The sequence below is a fragment of the Aethalodelphis obliquidens genome, unplaced genomic scaffold (assembly GCF_003676395.1).
Source record: "Aethalodelphis obliquidens isolate GAN/ISIS:26980383/991018 unplaced genomic scaffold, ASM367639v1 scaffold39, whole genome shotgun sequence".
NCBI lineage: Eukaryota > Metazoa > Chordata > Mammalia > Artiodactyla > Delphinidae > Aethalodelphis > Aethalodelphis obliquidens.
Window position 1 is genome coordinate 6,675,926 of NW_020837983.1, and position 19,746 is coordinate 6,695,671.

At 54.4% G+C, this 19,746-nt stretch overlaps 1 protein-coding gene across 1 annotated transcript; it reads right to left on the minus strand.

The window, feature by feature from the left end:
- Window positions 1-717: 717 nt before the first annotated feature.
- On the minus strand, window positions 718-18,862 carry GDF6 (growth differentiation factor 6). Its single transcript, XM_027131446.1, has 2 exons — window positions 18,408-18,862; window positions 718-3,753 (listed from the first exon to the last, which is right to left on the minus strand). Exons 1-2 carry the CDS (start codon window positions 18,829-18,831, stop codon window positions 2,792-2,794), a joined length of 1,386 nt encoding a protein of 461 aa, XP_026987247.1. The 5' UTR covers window positions 18,832-18,862; the 3' UTR covers window positions 718-2,791.
- Window positions 18,863-19,746: the final 884 nt, after the last annotated feature.

Here is a 19,746-nt window from a genome sequence, read left to right on the forward strand (position 1 = left end):
GAAAGAACTACGTTTAAATCCTAACTACCACTGGCAGGCTACTTAAACTCGCCACATCTCAGTTTCCTCATCTGTAAAATGGGGATTATAATAATACCTATTTCGTGGAGCTGCTGAGGAGTTTAAATGAGATAACGCCCGGACAGCATCATGCTTGACATAGAGTGAGCACTCAGACTTAACACTTGTACACGGGCTCCCTAATTTATAGCAAGTGAACAAATAGAACAACATTTCATACCTTCTGCTCCCGCTAAGGCATAATGTAAATGGTAATTATGGACATCTTGGCTGGCCTAGTTAACTTACAACTTTTCTCAACATTAAAGAAACTAAGAAATAATCCAGTTCCTATTTGGGCTCTTGAGATGTTGGAATGAGTTACAGGCTTATAAACACTGTTCTAATAGTTGACAAGGATTTGGCTTTAATCTGGTGAATGAAAATTTCATGAAAAGAGAGTTATGGAAGAGTTGTGAGGAAAAACTCTAATGTTCTGAATGATGGATTTCAAAATAATCCTCAGTGCCTTTTCAGACATTCAGTCCCATACTGGACCAAAATACCACTGACGGTAGGTAATTCCTTGAGAAAATGATTTTTCTTAAATAGACCCATATAAACCAGGCTGATTTATTAAGGGGGAAAATGAATTTAATAATACAGTATTAGATTGAGTATCATCCAGGAAAAGTGTACTGTAAAAAATGTTTTGAATATTAATTGACCTCTGGTAACTTTCGTGTCGTAAATATTTGTATTATAGTGAGGTAGACAGTTAAAAAAAAAAACTCTCCATTAGACAGACTTAAAATTTTGTAATAATATTTAAGAAAATGATAACATTATGAAAGAATGAAATATCTGATGAATGCTTAACTTTGTACAACTCGAATATAAACTTTAAAAATATTAGAAATTATAACATTTGAGTGCATATAACGTTTTGTACATTAAGATGAATTGCATGCTGTCCATTTCCTCTTTGCACTTTCAGTCACCTTAAATAAACAAATATATACAGCCTTAACAGAACAACAGTGCATCCAAAGCAAATGTGCATTTTAAATTATTTCTCCTGGCCAAGTCTTTTTTTTCTTTCACTTAGCATTTTATATTAGCATGTATTATCAGTCTCACCCTTTCTTGGACAGTTTGTAGTTCTCTGAACCAAACAAGCAACAGGTTTAGATCAAGAGAGAGCAAAACCACTTAGGAAAAACAAAAACTTTTTGTAATGGTTGGTACAAGTTCCCTTGTTTAAACCATTTAATGGTCAAAGATGAGAAGGAAGCTAACTCTTCAAAGCGCCTACTTATGGACAATGTTTGAAAATAATACTGGTGCAGGCTGGGGGAAAGTTCATGTTTTTGGCAATCTGGGGATGGGTATTTAGCTTGTGCTCTGCTCTCTCCTGCTTCCGGAAGATGAATTCCATCCCTGCCTCCTTCCTCACCATCCGTCCCCGTCGTCTCCCACCTCAAGCTCAATGTAACACTTTGCTCTTTTCACAGTTTCTCATTACTAAGTTTTAAAAACATTGCCTAGCTGGTAATTACAATCTGAAACAATTCTTTTGGGGGAGCCCTGGGCTATTGCTGGCTGGTAATCTTTCAGGAATGTCAGAGAGAGGGGAGGGAACAAAGATTCTAAAGAACCTTTGGAGACAGGGGCTTGTGTCTCCTTTCATCCCTCTCCTCCCTGCTCCTGGCCTGTCCCTCTATCCCCATCCTTGGTGAGGGAGGGGGAACCACCTTCCCTCCTGACTTCACCCTCCCTTTTCTTGGGTCACTTTCCCATCCTCTGCCACTCTTAACTTAGTTCTACAGTTCCCCAGCCCTACCCATTTTTTGCTTAAATGGGAAATCACCTTCCCTTCAAAGGGGATGTCTGAATTTTGGCAAATTCTGTTCAAAGAAATCAATGAGAAACAGACTTGAGGAAGGGCTTTTCCACAGGTTACCTCCAGCCTGGGCTAAGGCACCTCTATGTCAGTCCCTCACAGGCAAGCCTTGTGGTTTCTCATTATCCTTTAGGGGGTTCCACTCGGACTCATTCTTGTCATTCCATCCATACCAGCTCCCTTTTCCCCCAGAAAAAGCAATAGTAATGGCAGTGACCTGAGCCCCCTGGAGTGAGATGCAGGTTGCCACTTCCCTATGCGGACAGAGGCCAGGGCAGAGCTGGGTATACGATCAAGCGGGAAAAGGCCCGCTTGGGCCCACCTCTTGCAAAGCTCTTCTAAAGGCAGGACCCCTCCTGGCTTTCCTATTTCTCTACCTTAACACTTTCTGTTGGGGGGAAGGGCGAGGGGACAAGGCACAGGCTACGACATGGCCAGAAAGACCCCACCTTCTTTACACAGGTAGCAAACAATCAGACCGAGATGTGGTCAAAGGTGATTCTTCCCCCCAGTTTCCCTTCTTAAACTATTAATTTTTCAATCCTTGGAGCAGTTGAGAACCAGGTATGCGTCTCCCCTGCCCTCACCTCCCATCAAAACCTGGGAGACACACAAGGAAATCCAAAGCCACAATAATAAAGACAAAAACTAAAGAAATCCTCCTTGGCTTGTTTTTCCAGGGTGGCCGGGCAAGGTGTGAAAATCCGTCGCTCCCTCTGGGCTGGCAGGTGGAAGGTTCTGGAAAGGCGGAACTCCCTGGTCTCCCACCCGGCTGAAAGCCCAGGCTGCTGCCCCACTCTCTGCCTCGTCCAAGGCTAGCTCCTCCTCCGCCCCTCTGCAGTCAGGCCTCCCCCGCGGTCCCGGGCCAAGGCGGCAGGGAAGGCGCCGCTACCTGCAGCCGCAGGACTCCACCACCATGTCCTCGTACTGCTTGTAGACCACGTTATTGCCCGCGTCGATGTACAGGATGCTGATGGGAGTCAGTTTGGTGGGCACGCAGCAGCTGGGTGGGGTAGAGCCGGGGTCCATGGAGTTCATCAGCGTCTGGATGATGGCGTGGTTGGTGGGCTCCAGGTGCGAGCGCAACGGGAAGTCGCACACGCCTTCGCAGTGGTAGGCCTCGTACTCCAGGGGTGCGATAATCCAGTCGTCCCAGCCCAGCTCCTTGAAGTTCACGTGCAGGGGCTTCTTGCTGCAGCGCAGCCTCGATTTCTTGCCGTGCCGCTTGCCGTGGCGGCTGGCGAAAGCTGTGCGTCGCCGCCGGCGGCCGGGCGAGGGCAGCCAAGACCCGGCGTCTGGGGTGCCCGACGGCGGCGGCCACGACCCCTCGGCGCCCGCGCCCGGGCCCGCAACCTCGGCCGAGCCCAGCTGCTCGCGCATCTCGGCGAACAGGTTCTTGCGCTGGGATCGGGTGAACACCACGAGCAGGGCGCGCTCCTGGGGGGTCCGCACCCTCCGGCCGAAGCCCAGACTCCGCAGGTCCGGGGGCGGTGGCTGCTGGAGCCCCAGCGCGCGCGCCTCGGCCTCGCCGGCTCCCTGCTCGCCCCACGCGACCCGCAGCTCCAAGCACAGCTGCTCCCGGGGTTGGTGGCGCAGGACCTGCCACACGTCGAAGACTTCCCAGCCGGGCCGGGGCGCCCCCTGCGGGTCCAGGGTCCGCGCGTCCAGCAGCAGGGGCGACAGGCAGGGGAAGAGCTGCACTTGGAACGGCCCGGCCGGCGGCCCCCAGGGCGCTGCGGGCGCCTGGCGAAAGAGCCGCAGCTCCGCGCCCACCAGCTCTTCTTTGTCTGAGAGCGTGGACACATCAAACAAATACTTCTGTCTCCGGAGAGGAGTGTGCGAGAGATCGTCTGCGAGATAAAAAATAATTACAGTCAGTTTCACTTAAGAGGGAGATCAGCCCGGTGCTCCGCGGCCGCCCCTGGGAGGAAAAGGGCGGGGAGGGAACGGGACAGGCCGGTAGAGGTCCAGCTCGGCCCTCCCGGGGCTGACCACCCCGCCTCCCCGCCCGGCGGTGCGCGGCAAAGAAGGGGAGGGCACCAGGGCGGCCCCCTCCTCCCCTTCAGCCCGGGACTCCCTGGGCGGAAGTCGGTGGCTGCTGGAGTGGCGGCCGCGGCGACGGCCTCCCGGGTTTTCCCCCAGGAGCCTATGTAACCACTAATGTGCCCTTTGTGGTCGCTGCCCGGCCCGCATTCCCCCAGACCTCCTCTCGGCTGGCTCATTCTCATCATTCACGTCTCGGTTCAAATGTCACCTCCTCCGAAAGGCCATGCTCGACCACCCGGATCTAAAGTAGCCTCCCTCGGTCACTATCACGGGACCCTGCTTTATTATCTTCACGGCACTTAGCACTATCTACAATGACCTCGTTTATATTTGTCTCCTTAGCGGTCTGTCTTTCCCAGCATAAGCCCGCCCCTCTCCAACAGCCCATAGGAGCTAGGACCCTGTCCTGTCCATCTGGCTCACCGCAACGGATCCAGGCCTGCTCGACCCAGGATACACGCTGGTCAGTAAGCGGGAAACATCCAGAGCAGTCATTCTCAGTCTACCACCTAGAGAATTTTGAAATTACCAGCGCCAGGGTATGCTTCAGCCAACTGAACCAATATCTGAGGACAGGGCCTGGATATTGGACTTTTGTTGGGGTTTGTTAGCTTTGGTTTTTTTAAGCTCCAAGTTGACTTGAAGGTGCAGCCCTAGTTGAGACCCGCGGGTCTGGGAGAAGATGCCGCCCAGCAGGCAGTTTTGCTGGTGCGTTTAGGCCCAGGACAAAGTTGACACAATGAGGAGCTGCAATGTGATTTCTTTCTTTCTAAAATTCATCAGCCACTTAACAAACAAAAGAGCAGGGAGGCTTTCAGAAGTCTGCAGAGGGGCAAATGAACCAACACAAACACAAGGCGTCTATCCATTGAGAAGATCCTGCAGCCAATGAGAAATAAATATATCAGTAAGGAGAAAACCACAGCCACACACACACACACACACACACACAGTGACATTCTCCCCTCCCCCACCCACCCAATCTGAAATCTTCTTGCTTTGCAACTAATCCTGAAGATAAAATTTTTGGTTACCACTGAGAGAAAGAATGGGGACACATGGAGGGGGAACAATAACAGGCTTTAAATCCAAGGCAAATTCTTGGGGACCCAGGCAAAACTGGACTGGACTTCTTTTTTGACACATTTGTGCATGAAGCCAACCCCACTTCAGTGTGCAAGGCGGAAAGCTAACCAGATTTTCTTGGGCTGCCTTCTCATAAAATATTTACAACCCAGCAAATACAAAAATCCCCAAAGCCCCTAGCTTTCCCCAGAAGCTAGTAAAGTTTGGGTAGATTTCAATAGTAAAAGTGTCACCGGGTCCAGGTCCGACCCTCACTGCCTGTCCAGATGTAGCCCCAGGGCACTGGATCTGGGCCTCAGCCACACCCAGTTCCCACTCTGGGCTGACCGCCGGGCGGCTGCCTCACTCTAACACACAAGTCCCGACCTGAGACGGAGCTGTGGAAAGGGTTAGAGAGGTGAAAAGGGAAAAGCTGCTGGAGGCGGTTGATTTATGGAAGCCAAGACCTTCAAACCGACCAGGGCACATTAAAATCAGTGGGAATTCAGCACACTTTCTTCTCCTCCTTTAAAGAAACCTGTGTCTGACAACATTCAACCACCACCCAGATCTCTGGACCTATTGCCTGAGGCTTCACTTTCCTGGCTCTCGTATTTCTCTCCCCCCCAAAACTGAGGATGTGGTGAGAGGGAGAAACGTAAGGCACTTGCTGCACCAGCTAAATGTCGTGAGGGCTGACATATTTTTCATCCTTTATCTATGAGCACAGATCAGTTCTGCAAGGTAGGTACTCATATTGTTCCAATTTTACAGATAGGAAAACCAAGGCTTGGAGAAAATAATTACCAAAGTCTCACAACGAATAAATGGTGGTATTGGGACCCAAACCTAGGTCCGTTTAATTTCAGAGTTGGAGCATTTAGCCTGTAAGCCCCACTGCCTGTCCATTAGAGTCCAAGTCCTGGAGCTGAGGCAACCAGGAGTGACCACGGTACAAGGCATGGAGGATACAGTCCCAACTGTATTTTCAGGGCTTGCTAGGAATAAAACCTGGGCTCCTTTAGGAAATCATTTCCATCTCTGCTTATATAACTCTTGAGACAGTCTGTCACTGGTCGGAGAGCATTAGGCAGGTGTAAAGGATGATTTATTTATTTCTCTCTCATGCAACACGGAGAAATCAGCCTGCTTTTGTTTTCATTCTTTTTTTTAAAGTGTGGGCTAATAAATGGTCTGCACAGCTGAGTCACATTTCTCTAGTCCTCGAGAGTGGTCAAAACAAAGGAAAGCACCTGTAAAAAGAGGGCTCCAGTGGTTCTGCAGCCTTGGGATTTCGCATGATTTTTCTAGCAAGATTAGCCTGCTCCTACTCTTTCCAGGGCCGGGGGGGAAAAAGTGCAAATGAGGCTTCAGTCTGTATCCTGCTCTCTTTTCTTCCCATCCCGGCTCCATTCCACAGTTCGAGGGGTCTTACCTGCGTGGATGTGGACACCCTTGCCCACAGCTCCAAGCTTCCCAGGCTACAGGGGCACACATCAGCGATGTGACACACCCTTAGGAGGACAGACCCAAAGAAGAAGCTGCCCAGGCCCTGGAAGTGGGCTCAGGGCTATTTGAGCAAGAACTCTGTGGCTCAGGTACCAGACTAGAGCAGTAGCTCTCAAAGCCAGTGAACCTGCATTGGTCCCTAAATCTGCATCATCAGCATTACATAGGAACTTGTTAGACATGCAAATTCTCTTGAGCCCCAGAGGTTTGTAGCAGAGCCCAGAATTTGCACTTCTCCTCAGTTCCCAGGAGATGTTGATTCTGCTGGTTGGGGACCCCACTATAAGAACCACGAATCTAGATAAGCACATTTCATTGACTCTTCAGATTTCCCACCAAGTGGGGAGGGCACCATGGGAGGTGAGAACAAAACAGGGCCCTAGGGCCCCAAAGCACTGGGCCCAAGACAGAATCTAAGGCAATGCTCACCAGAACCAGGTCCCTATTGCTCCCTGTTCCTTCCGGCCCCTCACAGCCACGTCCACATTTTTTCACTCTTTCAGCCACACGTACTCTCACTGGTTCTCCAGAACGTCTAACGCATGAGTGCGGCTGCCCTGTGCAGCTCCCCTACGGACCACATTCTCCACCTGTCTGGACCTGCTCTGGAGGCATGCGTCACAGAAATAGCCCAGAGGAGGCATCCAACCTGGGGAGTGCACACACCATCCACTGTGACCCTGCAGACACTCTGCCTGCTGACCTGGCATCACAAGGCCTGGCCCTGCCGCCATGGCCATCCGTGGGTACGAAGCCAGTTCTTCACACCTTCTCCCGCAAGCCTCCTCTCCCATTAAGTCCTGTATAGAGGAGAGCTGATGTCATCAAGTGACACTCTCTCCCATCCTCTTGCCTAGAAACAGGTAGTTTTCATTTCAGAATCTGTAGGTGGCGCCTTCTTGCATCCTGGAAGGTCAATCTTAAGCTTCAGGCCTTGAAATTGATCAGTAATAAATCATGAGAGCTATCTTTTTTTGCTTTTTATCTGTATCAACCTGGTCTGTTACAGCTTGGCTGACACCCAGGTTAATTCAGGGTTTGCTGAGTATTAGACAGAGCGACCCCTCAAGTTTTAATCGCTGGATTTGTGCTTTTCAGCTTGCTCTGGTGGGTGGGCAGAGGAAGGAGGGACGGAGAGAAGAGAACAAACCACCTTCATATTTGAAGAAAATTCTTCATAAATAGGTCAGCCTTTTTTGAGTTAAGGGCAAGTCGGTTGAAGGTTAGGAGCACCTCAAACATATACATTTGGTGTGGAATTGATTAAAAAATAAAATAAAAATTTAAAAGGAAAGCAAATAAGGGAACGAGAACGAATCACTTCAACGTAGGGACTATCACGCCCACTTTAAATGAGGAAACTGACTTAGAAAGCTACGTGGCTGGAGGAAGCTAAGAAGCAAACACCAGATCGTAAAGAAAAGGATGCCCGCGGCGCCTAAGTCCGGACACCCCAGGAACCGCGCCCCGGGAAGGCGGCGTAAGGGTGACGGTTGCTCAGCGGCAGGACCCGAGCCTCGCCGCCCACACGCGCTCCTCCAGCTGGGGGCGGCTCCCCCGCGCCCCCCTGCAGATGGCTTCCGAAAACCCGAATCGTCCTTCGGTTTGGGGCGGAAAGGCCGCGCACTGCATGTTCCCCAAGACGTCTTGAGATACGTACGCAGCTTGAGGTCCCTCTTGAGAGTCCTGGTTGAACTGTGTGTCACTCGCTGGCCCCGAGGGCTCCCCCGAGCTCCGGCTCCCCCGAGCTCCAGCTCGCCCAGCCCCCAAGGCCCTTCGCGCCCAGACCCTGGGCTCCCCAATGCTGCTAAGCGCGTGTTCCGCTCGCGTCCTCTGAATTCGCCGTGACCTGAGCGGCCACTCGTGGGCGCCTGGCCGGGCCCCACACGCCTCCACCCGCCGCCCCACCACGCGTCCCGCCGCACGTCCTCCGAAGGCACATCCTCCAGCGAAGGGCTGCGGCTCAGAAAGCCGAGATGAAACGTGGCTCTCCCACCCCTACTCCCCTAGGTGGGAATGGAGGAGGGGCGTATAATCACCCGTCTTCGCAAAGGAAACTCCAGATGTCTGCAGCTCAGCCTTTCCCCCATCCTCAAAAGCATCCCTGAATGCTTCTGGGCGTGCTTTTGTGCTGGGGGTTGGGTGGCATCCGTCCGCGAATCCTCACCGAGAGTGTCCGAGGCCCGTCGTACTGTTACACTCTTTTATAGGTGACTGTTACACTCTTATAGCGGGCTCCAAGAGGCGTCTTCACTTGCCCAATGACTTGCAGCTTGGCAGGGACACTATTTGAAGGTCTTTATTCCAACCGAGGCCCTCAGACCTGAGGCCACGCCCCTCTCACAGGGTTCTCCTTTGGCGGTGGAGCAAAGAGGGAGGGAGGACACCAGACACACGTCCATCACCAACGCCGTCGACACAAAGGGAGCTGGGTTCTGCCAGGAATTCTTTTTTCCTTTACTGGAAGTAAGAAGACCTCCGAGCGGGGAATTCATAGCTAGGTTTGGAGTCACTTCTTCTCAGGTCCCTCAGCCCTGAGGGTGCCCTGAGGTGCCACAAAGTCCACAAGTTGGAAATAGAGTCAGGTGTACTGGGTGAGTAAAAATGAGCCACCAGCCCTGTCTCCTCTGAGGTATGAAGGTCTCTGAGTAATTTGTGCTCCAACTATGACCCTCTTCTGGGACAGTGATCTTCTGGGCATCGCCCTGTACTCTTGTCCTGCGCCCTGCCTCCACTGAGATCTGAGTCTTGCAAACTGCTGAGCAACGCCCTGAGGTGCAGAATCAGGACCCCACCCACACAATTCACCCTTTCTGGGGTGTTTCTGCTGACATCCAGTATGCTCATCACAGCAAACACTGGGCTAAGTCCTTACTATGTGCTGGGCATGATCTAAATTCTAAACTTATAATAAGTCGTTTAAGCTTCAAAACGACCTATGGAAAAAAGAAAAGATATCATTATTATGTTACGGATCACAAAACTAAAACACAGAGAGCTCAAGGTAACTTGCCCAAGATAGAGGTAGATGGAGTAGTCTGGTTCCAGTATCTGTGCCACCACCCTGGACATCCCAGACCCTGATCTTTGTGTCTGGTAGAAACCCTGAGAAGGCTCCAGTTCTTTCATGCTGCCTATGAATTTGGGGAGGGCATCAATCCCTGATCTCCAAGTGTCAATCACTTCCTAATCAGCAGAATAGAAGGGATGCCAACAACTGGACTTTTGAAGTAGATTTCCAAGGAAACAATTTTCTCATCTACAAAATGAGAATATAAGGCCAGCTCAAAGTCACTGAGGGAAGGGTGGCAAATGAGATAGAGTAGGAAAGACATCTGAAGATGTGTGCAAATGTTAGTTACTACCGACAACATGGAATGAGCATAGGAGTCCTGAGTGTGAGAGGCATAGATTTGAGTCCTGCCCTGTAACTTATTGGCTGGGTGGCCTTGGATGGACTGGGTCACATAATCTTTCCCAGCCTCATATATCTCATCTGGAAAATGGGAGAATGACCCCCACTTTGCAGAGTCATTGTAAAGATCAGAGTCGAGGTAACCAGAGCAGGCTGTCCATGACAGACAGAAGCGTCCAGTGAATGCAGCCAATATTACTGTAACTACCTACAGCCAGGTAGGGGGCCAGGTAGGGGGAAGATACACGTGTCCTCCTCTTGGCCTTCTTTGAGGAGATGCAATTCAGTTCTTTCCACAGGATCTGCAGAAGTGAGTGGAGGAAAGGTGCTGGGCAGAGGGGTTAAGAGAGAAGCAAGGGCTTCCAGCAAAGGGCCAGGCCCATAGGGGTTTCAGCTTCACCCCCATCAGCTTGCTCCTTCTCATTCCCCAGGCCTTATCCATTGCTCTCCCACAATGCCAAGTCCCTCCCACAATGCCCTCCCACAATGCCAAGTCAACAAACGACCTCCAGCCAGAACCTCGTCAAGGACAGGGCCCTCCTTGCAGGGTCCCTCCTCTGGGGTTAGCCCATGTGCGAACCCCTTTGGCTCCGGGCAGCCGCAGCCCCGAGAGGCCTGGTGGCTGATCTCCTTGCCCCACCTGTCCCACTTCTCCACTGGCATCCTCATGGGCAGGAACTGTCCACGGAGCCATTGTAGGGTGCGGGTGTGTGTGTTCCCTATGTTTTTCAGCCTGCAGGGTGGAGGAGAGCAGGGCGGTAGCAGTGAATGACCCCTCGGGCTGCGGTGTCAGGGGCGGCGGCATCGCAGTCCCACAGAAGCCCCTCCCACCATACAGTCACCGCCCCACTTCTTTCTAGGTCTCTTGGCTTCCCCAGTGTTTGCCCCAATAGCTTGTCCTGAATTTCCCAGCTTATTTCCTCCTTTCAAAGACCAGAAAGGCCCGAGGGAAGTCCTCCACAGAGGACTTTTCCACCCGCTTTCCAAAGCCTGGCGGATCCCTACCTTCCTCCCTGTCTCGAGCCTGGGCTTGCGAACCACCCAGAATTCATCGAGTCTGGTGGCCTGCCTGGATCCCACAGAGAAACCTCAAAGTTCCCACAGCAAGTTCTGACTCAGCCAGCGGCAAACCAGTGAGGCTGGGAGGGGGAGAGAAGGGGAACCCCGATTTCCACCCGACTGGGAACAACTCCACGCTCCTAGGGAGCCGCAGCACAGCCTTCAGTAACGCAGCTCTCTGGCAGGAGAGGGGCCAGCCCTCGACTCTGAGCTCTGGGCGCTGGGCACCCCCAGCAGGAGTCCGAAGTCGCCTCCGAGAGACTCCTTTTTTCTTTCTAGGACGAAACAGATTCATTGACAAAGTAGTTTCCATGCACTTGGTGCGAACTCTCATGGCCTCTCAGGGGCTCAAGAGACAGAGACGCAAAGCCCAGATCAAGGACACTTCACCAGGCGACTCTTTTCACTGGCATCCCACCCTGGGCTCTTGACCACAGTGGCCCAAATCTTAATTTGACACCACTGCAGATGAAATCCAAATAGAAGCCGGTGACACCCCTCACGCTGGAGCCTCTCTCCCCACCTTTCCGCCGCAGCCAAGCAGCCTGTGCCTGGTGTCCGTGGTTGCGGCATCCCCGCAGGTTGCTGCCTTATCTTGGAACCTCTGGAGCAGGGCCCGGACCTGGTTGATTTACCCAAGGTCGCCCTCCCTGCAATGTCGACCTGTAGGGTCACCTGGGAGTCCAGGGGAGCAACCCAGGCCCAGCGGGGAGGGTATCACAGCCCTGAAACCGCCCTTCGGGCTAGAACATGATCGCAGGCTTTTGACTTGAGAGCTTGGAGATGAAAAGTAGAAGAAAAGGTTCCCATTTTATGTTGTTTCCCCTCCCCGACCGGTTCTGAGGTTGCAGGTGGGGAGACGGGCTCAGACTGGCGTGTGGTCAGGATATTGGACCCTCGGTGTCAAGGGGTCCCGCGCAGGAGAAACCTCAGTGATGTGTTCTTTAAAGTGCTGGGCCGGACGCAGCTTCTGAGCAAGGGATCGCGGCAACTCAGCTCCACTGTGTTCACTTCGGGCTGACTCCCGAAACAACGTCCTAGCAAAATAAGATTCGTGGTGGTAGCTATGGGCCATAGTCTAGCATCGTTCAATTTCCCTCCCCACTGGGCGTGGGAGCGGCGGTCAGCTGGGAAGTGGGATCGGAACTGGACCAACTTGCCTGGAAGCCAGATTTGCAAAACAGGCGCACGGGTTCTCTTCGGTTCCTACGTTATTTAGGGGGTAAGGGGGACGGGTAAACCAGCCCTGACAGACCCCAAAGCCAACCCTCTGCTCTTGCTTTCCCCTCCGCTCCAGCAGCCAGACCCGCGCCAGCCGGGGCCAGAGGCCCGCCCTTCTTCTCCACTGCAAGCCCACTATAGGGTCCCTAAACCCTGCCCCGCCCCCAGGCGCCCGGGCCGCTCGCTGCGCAGCGCGCGCCTCTCTGCTAACGCTGGTCAGCGCCGCCCGCCCACTCCCAGCGCACCCAACCCTCGGCCCCCAGCAGCGTTAATGGACTGTCCTGGAGGGCAAGGAACAGCAACCCTGGAACCCATTAGGCCGACGAGGACCTATTTAATTCCTGTAAACAGGAGACACCATTTAACCGACATTGAGCTTAAAAATAAACAGCCAGGCTTTAAGGGCGGGGGATGGGGGCTTGAGGGAGGTAGTAGATGCCAAGCAAGGAAGTGGCGCTGCGGATCCACATTCCTGTTTGCCACACCTCGCGGCCTCGGTTCGGAGCCCTTCCCGGGTCCAGAGAGCATCGCTTGACCAGGGTTATTCCCTACCCTAAGAGTTATCGAACTACTGTCCTTCACTTTGCTCAAAAGTCCCCAGGGATTATTGTGAATTTGCTCTGGGTCGTTTGATGCAAGCAGAAGTCCCGGCAGGAAACGAAAGTTTTCGTTCTGCCCTATTTCTATCAAACCATCTCTCCCCCACCTCTCTGTTCAGTTCCCTTCTCCCTCTCCCCACGCCGCCCCAGGAAGACGTCAGCAATTTCAAGGAGGTGAGCCGCCAGAACCCCGAGAACTCCAGCTGGGAAAAAGCGAGTTGCACTAGGGCCTCCATCAATGCAACGCTCTGCGTTCCTCGCGGGTCCAGGCGACACGCATCCCCTCTGGTCGTAAGGGGGAGGTTTCAGGTCTTGATTCAGTTTGCGCGGGAAGGGATTCCCAAGGCCTGTCGTGGGTTGTGGCTTAGGTAATTTTTTTTTTTTTTTTAATGTGCAGAAACGACAAGGATGTTTGAGCACGTTTTTCGATCCCCTCCCCCACCAGCAACTCTACCGCGCAAACTCCCAGAGCTCGAGAGCCTCCCGCGCCAGGAAAAAGCTCAGTGTCCTTCTCAGATTAGTCTCCTCTGCCAAGGAAGCCCGCCCCAGAATTCCGGCACTTCTTGCACTCTCGCTGCAGAAGACACTAGGTGCTAAGGCAGCCTTTGTAAGGCAACCCTTAAGGCCTTAGGGGTGGGAGTGACATTAACTGCTATTTAACAACAAGCCAATGGCTAAGGGTTTGGTTTGTGGCCTGAAAAATGTTTTAATCATTCCAACCAGAAGAGCAGAACAAACTTCTGGTTTAAGGCTTCCTTCCCTTACCCCGGGATTCTTATAGGACCTGCCAGTTCACCAGGTTTCAGCAGGATCCTGAACCTGGACGGCGACGCAAACCCCGCGCGGTGCTCACACCGGCGCGTCCTCACACGCACGTACTTAAAAGCTCAGCAATCCTTTCCCAAGGCTGTTCCCTCTTTCCGGGGAAATAAAGCCTAGATTGGAAACTTCTGCCGGCTTCCTCACTTGGCCGTCTGGTCTGCATTAGTGTTTTTATAAGGGACTCAAACAAATCGAATACAAGGTCACCAAATAATTAACAGTTGTGAATTCCCTCCGTCCCCATTAAAATGCTTCCCTGCTTATATTTCATTTTCCGTTTGCCAACGACAACAGGGTCCGGGCAAAAGCACCACTGCGTTGATTGCACTACTCTGCGGCCCAGGTCCACCCAGAAACACGCTGTTTTGCATAAACATGCCACACCAGACGAACTTCAATCAGGAAGGAACTATGCCGCTCTTAGAATGTCCTCCCCGTTAGCTGTCCTGCCCTGCCCCCTTGGCAATCGCGACCCAGAAGGTAAACCTAGAAGCCAACAAACAATCCGCGGCAAACTCTCCCGAGGTTCATTTCTAGGGTGTCAAATTCCTCAAGGATGTTCCGATCTCGTTTGGGTTTGTGTGTGTGTGTGTGTGTGTGTTGGTGGTTTTGTTTTTTTGTTTTTTATCTGTTGCCTGCTGCCTCCTTTCTGAGAGTGCTATTGTAACAATAACAACAAATATTTAAAGAGAATTCTTATTTCAAAATCATCTGGAAACCTAACTCACAGCAATATTCTTAGATTCATTTTGGTTTCTTCATCCTTAAGAGGCTTTTTTGTTCTCCCTTGTTGGAATAACGTGGCGCTTCTCACTACATAAACTAAAGTCCAAGTTTTGCTTCTCTCTCCCTCCCCCTCTATCTTACAGCCATGTTGAATTCATAGGAGTTCTCATTGTCTGCCTTTCCAGGGCCCCAGGGTTAGAGATCCAAGCCTCCTGTACTCGTGGTCTTGTAATGAGTTCTATCAGGTGCTAACTGTAATTTCTCTATATCCAGCCTGGTCCATCCTGATCCTATGACTGCACCAACACAAACATTCACACACTTTCTCATCTTTATGGATCCAAAATCATCTTGAAAGCACAATATGGAGGCATTTTTAAAGGTCAAGGATAAGGTAGTTTGTGCGTTTTACAGGGAGTACAAAGAAGAAGCAAGGCACAGCACAGTTTTAGACCCCTGAATCCAAAGTTTCACTCCAACTCCTAACTGGGTCTTAAGAGATCACAGAGGAATATTAGACGGGGTGAGAAATCTGTCAACTTCTTCCATTTCTGCGTCTTGCCACCATCCTCTAGAAACCTCCTCACCCTCACCCTACCCATAGGTCAATATGCAGAGGCTAGAACTGGATATGTGCTTCAGCTCTCACTAGCTGTGTGACCTTGAACAATTTGCTTAACCTCTCTGTCTTCCTTAATTGACCTGTAAAACAGGGACTGTAGCACTTTCTTCCCGGTGGTTGGGGGTGTTGTTAAAATTAAATGAAATAATTCATGTAACAAATGTTAGCCCAGTACTTGGTACACAGTAAGTGCTCAACATGTCAATATATCTTAGTTATTATGATTACCCCTAGTTGTTTGGAGAGCGAACCGAAAGGGGGGACACTTTTTTTCTTTTAAACTTGCAATAAGGTGTCCTCCTCATGGGGCTTGGGAGAAGGAGGCACGGGCTGAGGCATTACAGAACACGCAGTCTTTATAGACCTAAAGCGCTCTTCATTCATTCACAATGGACAGAGTTTACCCCGCTCTCCCTCTCTTAAACGCAAGCTGTAGGTGTCATTTCTAGGGTTCCGGGGTCCCTGGGTGAGGAAGGCTTTTTACAAATACTGTACTGTACGTAAGTAGTTCATGCCTCACGAGAGGATTTCAGGACTCCTTCCGTTTTCTTTGCTCCTCCCCCTGAGGGACCCCTGCTTCTCGAAGCCAAGCCTGCCACACTCGACGGCGATTTAAACATTCCCGAGGCAAGGCGCCAAGTTAACGCGGCTGGCCCAGCTCTCAGCTGGCCGCCGCTCTTACCTCCTTGTCCTGCCTTCCACGGCTGGGGGAGGGGATGCTGGAAGGTCTGGCGCGGTTTAAGAGTCCCCACGTGAGAGGGGCGGAAGTCCTCGCCAGGAGTCGGGATGCGCGGCTGGCGGGTCCCTTCCATCACGGGAGACTAGACAGCATTTGATGTGTTATGACATGAACCCTCAATTAGATCGCTGAGTTGAAACACTCCAATCAGGGGCCCGATGCTAAGCAAGCCCCGGAAGGTCCAGCCCGAGGTCACCGCCGGTGACACATCAAATCAAAATCAGTGAGAGAGAAAGTGAGGCTTTCCCTTTATCAAGCTTGTGCTGTGGCCCGCAACATACCCCCTCCTCTGCGCGCGCCCTCCAGCCCGCGGCTTCGCACTCCTTCGCCCCAGCGCGGCGTGCTACCAGCCGCACAGTCTTCGCGGTCAACTAACTACCTTTCTTCGCGTTTTCTGGGAACCGGAGGGCGTGGAGGAGACCGCGCCTTTGAAGCTGCGGTCCAGGTGGTCACGACGCGCCTCCTCCGGCGGGGGACCGCGTTCGGGAGTGGAAGCCGGACGTCTGGATCTCGGTTCGGCTAGCCTAGAGAGCTTGGCTCGGGAACTGAGGGCCCACCCCCCCAACCTGGGCGCGCAGCCAGTCCCCTCCCTACCTCCGGCGCCCCGGGGGCGCCCAGCGCGGTGCCCGCGGACAGGCTGCTGCAGCGCGAGCCAGGGTGAAGCGAGCCAGCCTCTGCGCCGGACCTGGAGCCCCCAGAGACCTCCCACACTTGCCCCAACGCCGCAGGCTTCGGTAGACGCCTCCCAGCCGCCCGCAGGGTCCCTTGGTCCCGTGCCAAACTCACAGGGCGCAGCTTACGAGTTAGGGGGTGTCCGCTTGGGGGAGGGGCGGAGGTTCTGGCCACTTCCCGTGGGGAGAAGAAAATGCGCGCCCAACCGCCCGCCACCCTGGGCCTGCGGGATTTCTTCCCTTGGGGAAAGGCCTCCAGAGTACTTTTCTCTGTGCTTCCTTACTCTCTCGACTAGGCAAGTCTAGGGTAGCCTTCGATTATGGTATTAGAGAAGGCGAACGATAAACAGAAGATTTGGAGGGAGAGAAACAACAGAGGCAGGGAAAGGGGTGGAGGTGGGGAGAAGGCGAGCTGCGCTGGCAGCGGGGCGGCCGGGGCCCCAGGTGCAGCGGTACGAAGAAGCCACTTGTATTTGCCAGGGTGACTTTAGCAGTTGTAAAATCACCATAAAATACCTGGCGTTAATTTGCCGCCCAGACTTTTCAGCAGCTCGTGAACCTCGCTGACCTCGGGCTGCAGCCGCGAACCGAGCGTGGGCAAGACCCATGCCCGCAAGGAAGGCGGCTGCAAGGGAGGGGGCTCGGGGGCTGAAGCCTGGGAAGAGCCCGAGGCTCGGGGCCGTTAGCCTGCTCCGTAAAGCTTCGAGGGCGTGCAAGTGCCCCCAAGGCAGTCGGGGCAGAGCAGCCCTCCCAGTCCGAACCCCCGTGCTCGCCGGTTCCTGGGCGACCCCCCCCTTTCACTGACCTGGAAGTGGGAGGCAGGGAAGGCGTCCGAGTCGAGGAGCTAAGTCCGGGCAGGGTGGCGGAGTGGATAGATGCCCAAATCTCTTTTATCTCCTCCGTCCTTTCTTCTCGTCCCCTACCTCCCGTTTGCCCTTCCTTTGCTTTTTCTCCCTTCCTTACTGCCTCCTTCTACGGTATTGTCTCTTCTCTTTAGGAACTGAGTTCCCGGCGCCTGCAGCGCGAGGTTCTCTCCAAGGCTGCAGACCAACGCAGGTGGCAAGGAGGGGCCGCAGGGGTTTCCGCAGACTCCCACACATGCACCCGCGCCCACAGAGGGGACCAAAGACGGGGCCCCCGGTAGAAGCGCAGAGACAGGAGAGTTGCCTGGCTCAGAAAGGTGAACGAGCACACCCAGGCACCCGTGTGAGCTAAGTACCAACAAACCCCCAAATTCAGCTCACTTGCCCCTGCCCTCGGCCCGCCCTGCCAGTTGCTGCCGCTGCCTCTGCAGAAATGACTCTGTTGAGGCCCCGGAGTGGCCGAGAGCGCGCTGCAGGAGCAAAAAAAAAAAAAGCCCGAGGGCGCGGGGTTCCTACGCGGCTGACCATCCCCACGTCCAGCGCGGGGACGAGCCGGGTACCCGGGCAGCGGCTGGGCCAGGGCACTGCCAGACGCCAATCGCGGACTTGCTTCTTCGACCGTGGAAGTCTCTTCTGCCGGCTTTTCCCGGAGCGGATGGGAGCTCGGGGCTTTCCAGCGCTCACTCAGGCCCCTGAGCCGCTCGGTCCCCCACGGCAGCCCGGCCTTGGACCGCGCACCCGGTACAACCAGTGACCCCTTGCCACGGGTTCCCAGTCCCCGTCGCGACCCCTCTCCAGCCCCGGTCATTTGCCCGCCACCTCCCGCCCTCCACGCTTCCTCCACCAGCCACCAGACGTGCAGCCGCCACGCTCCTTTCTGCAAAAGGCAAGAGGAAGAAGGAAGGAAGGGAGAGAGAAAGGAAGGAAGGGAAAGAAGAAAGCGAGGCAGGGAGGATTGCATACTGGAATAAAATCTGCAGCCGCATTCGGAAACTTACTCAGGCTTGAGAAAAACTGTTTAAGAAAAGAAAGGGGGAGGTATCCAGAACGAGAAGAGAATTCACAAATGCAGCCTCCTGCCAGAGCCGGAGCTGTGCCCTGGCTGCGGAGCTCCAGGGAGAAAGGAGTCGGGCGTCTTGCCACTTACCTAGTCCCCTGTCTACAAAGCTAGTGATCGTATTAGCCGACTTGGAAGACTGGAAAAAGCTGGCATTGATGCCCAACTTCTCGGCAATGGAGTAAGTCCTGTAGATTGACAGCATGTACTCGTGGGGCACCACGCGCGGGCCCCTGCCCGGAGGCTCCTGAGCCTCGGGCTGCTGTGGAGGCCGCCGCCGGGGCTCCTCCTGCGGCCTCGGCTGTGGCTCCTGCCGCCCCAGGGGCGCCCGAGCCGTGGCACTCTCTCGCGACGCCCGCGGCATCTTCCCTTCCTTGCGGCTTCGCATTCCCTTGGCGGAGCCCAGCTGGGTGGACGACGAGGAGGATGAGATGGAAGCTTGCTGGAAACCGGGCAAATCCCACAGGAAACTGATGAGGAAGACGGCCGAGAGCAGGACCCTGGGGGTATCCATGGCGAGCGGGTCCCCGAGAGGTGGCGGCGCGGGTCGCGAGGGGCGCGGAGCGGCTGGACAGCGGCCGGGGCCCGGCTCCTCGGGCGGACTCGGAGTGCGAGGAGCCGGGTCCCAGCCACACAAACCCCGGCCCTGCCACGCCCCCTCCCGCCCCTCGCCGGGAGGGGAGGGAGGAGAGGGGAGGGAGGGGAGGGGAGCCGAGGGTGGGAGGAGAGGCCGGGTGGTGCGGGAAGGAGGTGTGGGGGAGAGGGGCCGCTGTGGGCCGGGGTGGCAGGGGGACGCAGCGCCCCCGCGGGACGCACGCGGGGTTGCCAGGCGGTGCGCGCAGAGCGGGCCAGGAGCGCCGGGCAGGGGTAGGCGGGCGAGGCCGCCCGGCAGCGAGGAAGCCAGGGTCATCCGCAGCGCCAGAGGCCCCCTAGCACTGTTCGAAGCTCGGTCCCTCCGTAGCGCTCCGCAGGCTCTCGGTCTTCCCCAGCCTCCTCCACTTTGCTGGGAGCGTGCGGCCCCGGAGGAGGGAAGCGGCGGCGGCGCCCCCCAGGGACAGCTCGGAACAGGCGCCTCAGCAGCCGACTGCGCGCCGGCTCCGGGCGGTGGTACCTTCCTTCCTCGGCCCCAACCTCCAGGCCAGTCGATCGCTCCCCTCAAGGGCCAGCCCAGGGCCAGGGAAGCCTCGCCGCGCGCCAGGCGTAGGGCCCTGCCCAGAAGAGCCCCATTCTCTCGGTGGGGTACCGCTCTCCACAAAGACAGGGCGTCTGTTCCCGACCCTCGAGGTCAGGCAAAGGCCACGAGTCTTTAGAGTCTGGATGGATGCTAAAAGCTGCTGCGCTCTCCTGAAGGCCCCAGCCTCTCTTCTCGCAGTCCCCAACCTCTTCTGACGCTGGATTTAGCCGATTCTTTTCTCCTCCATCTGTTCCC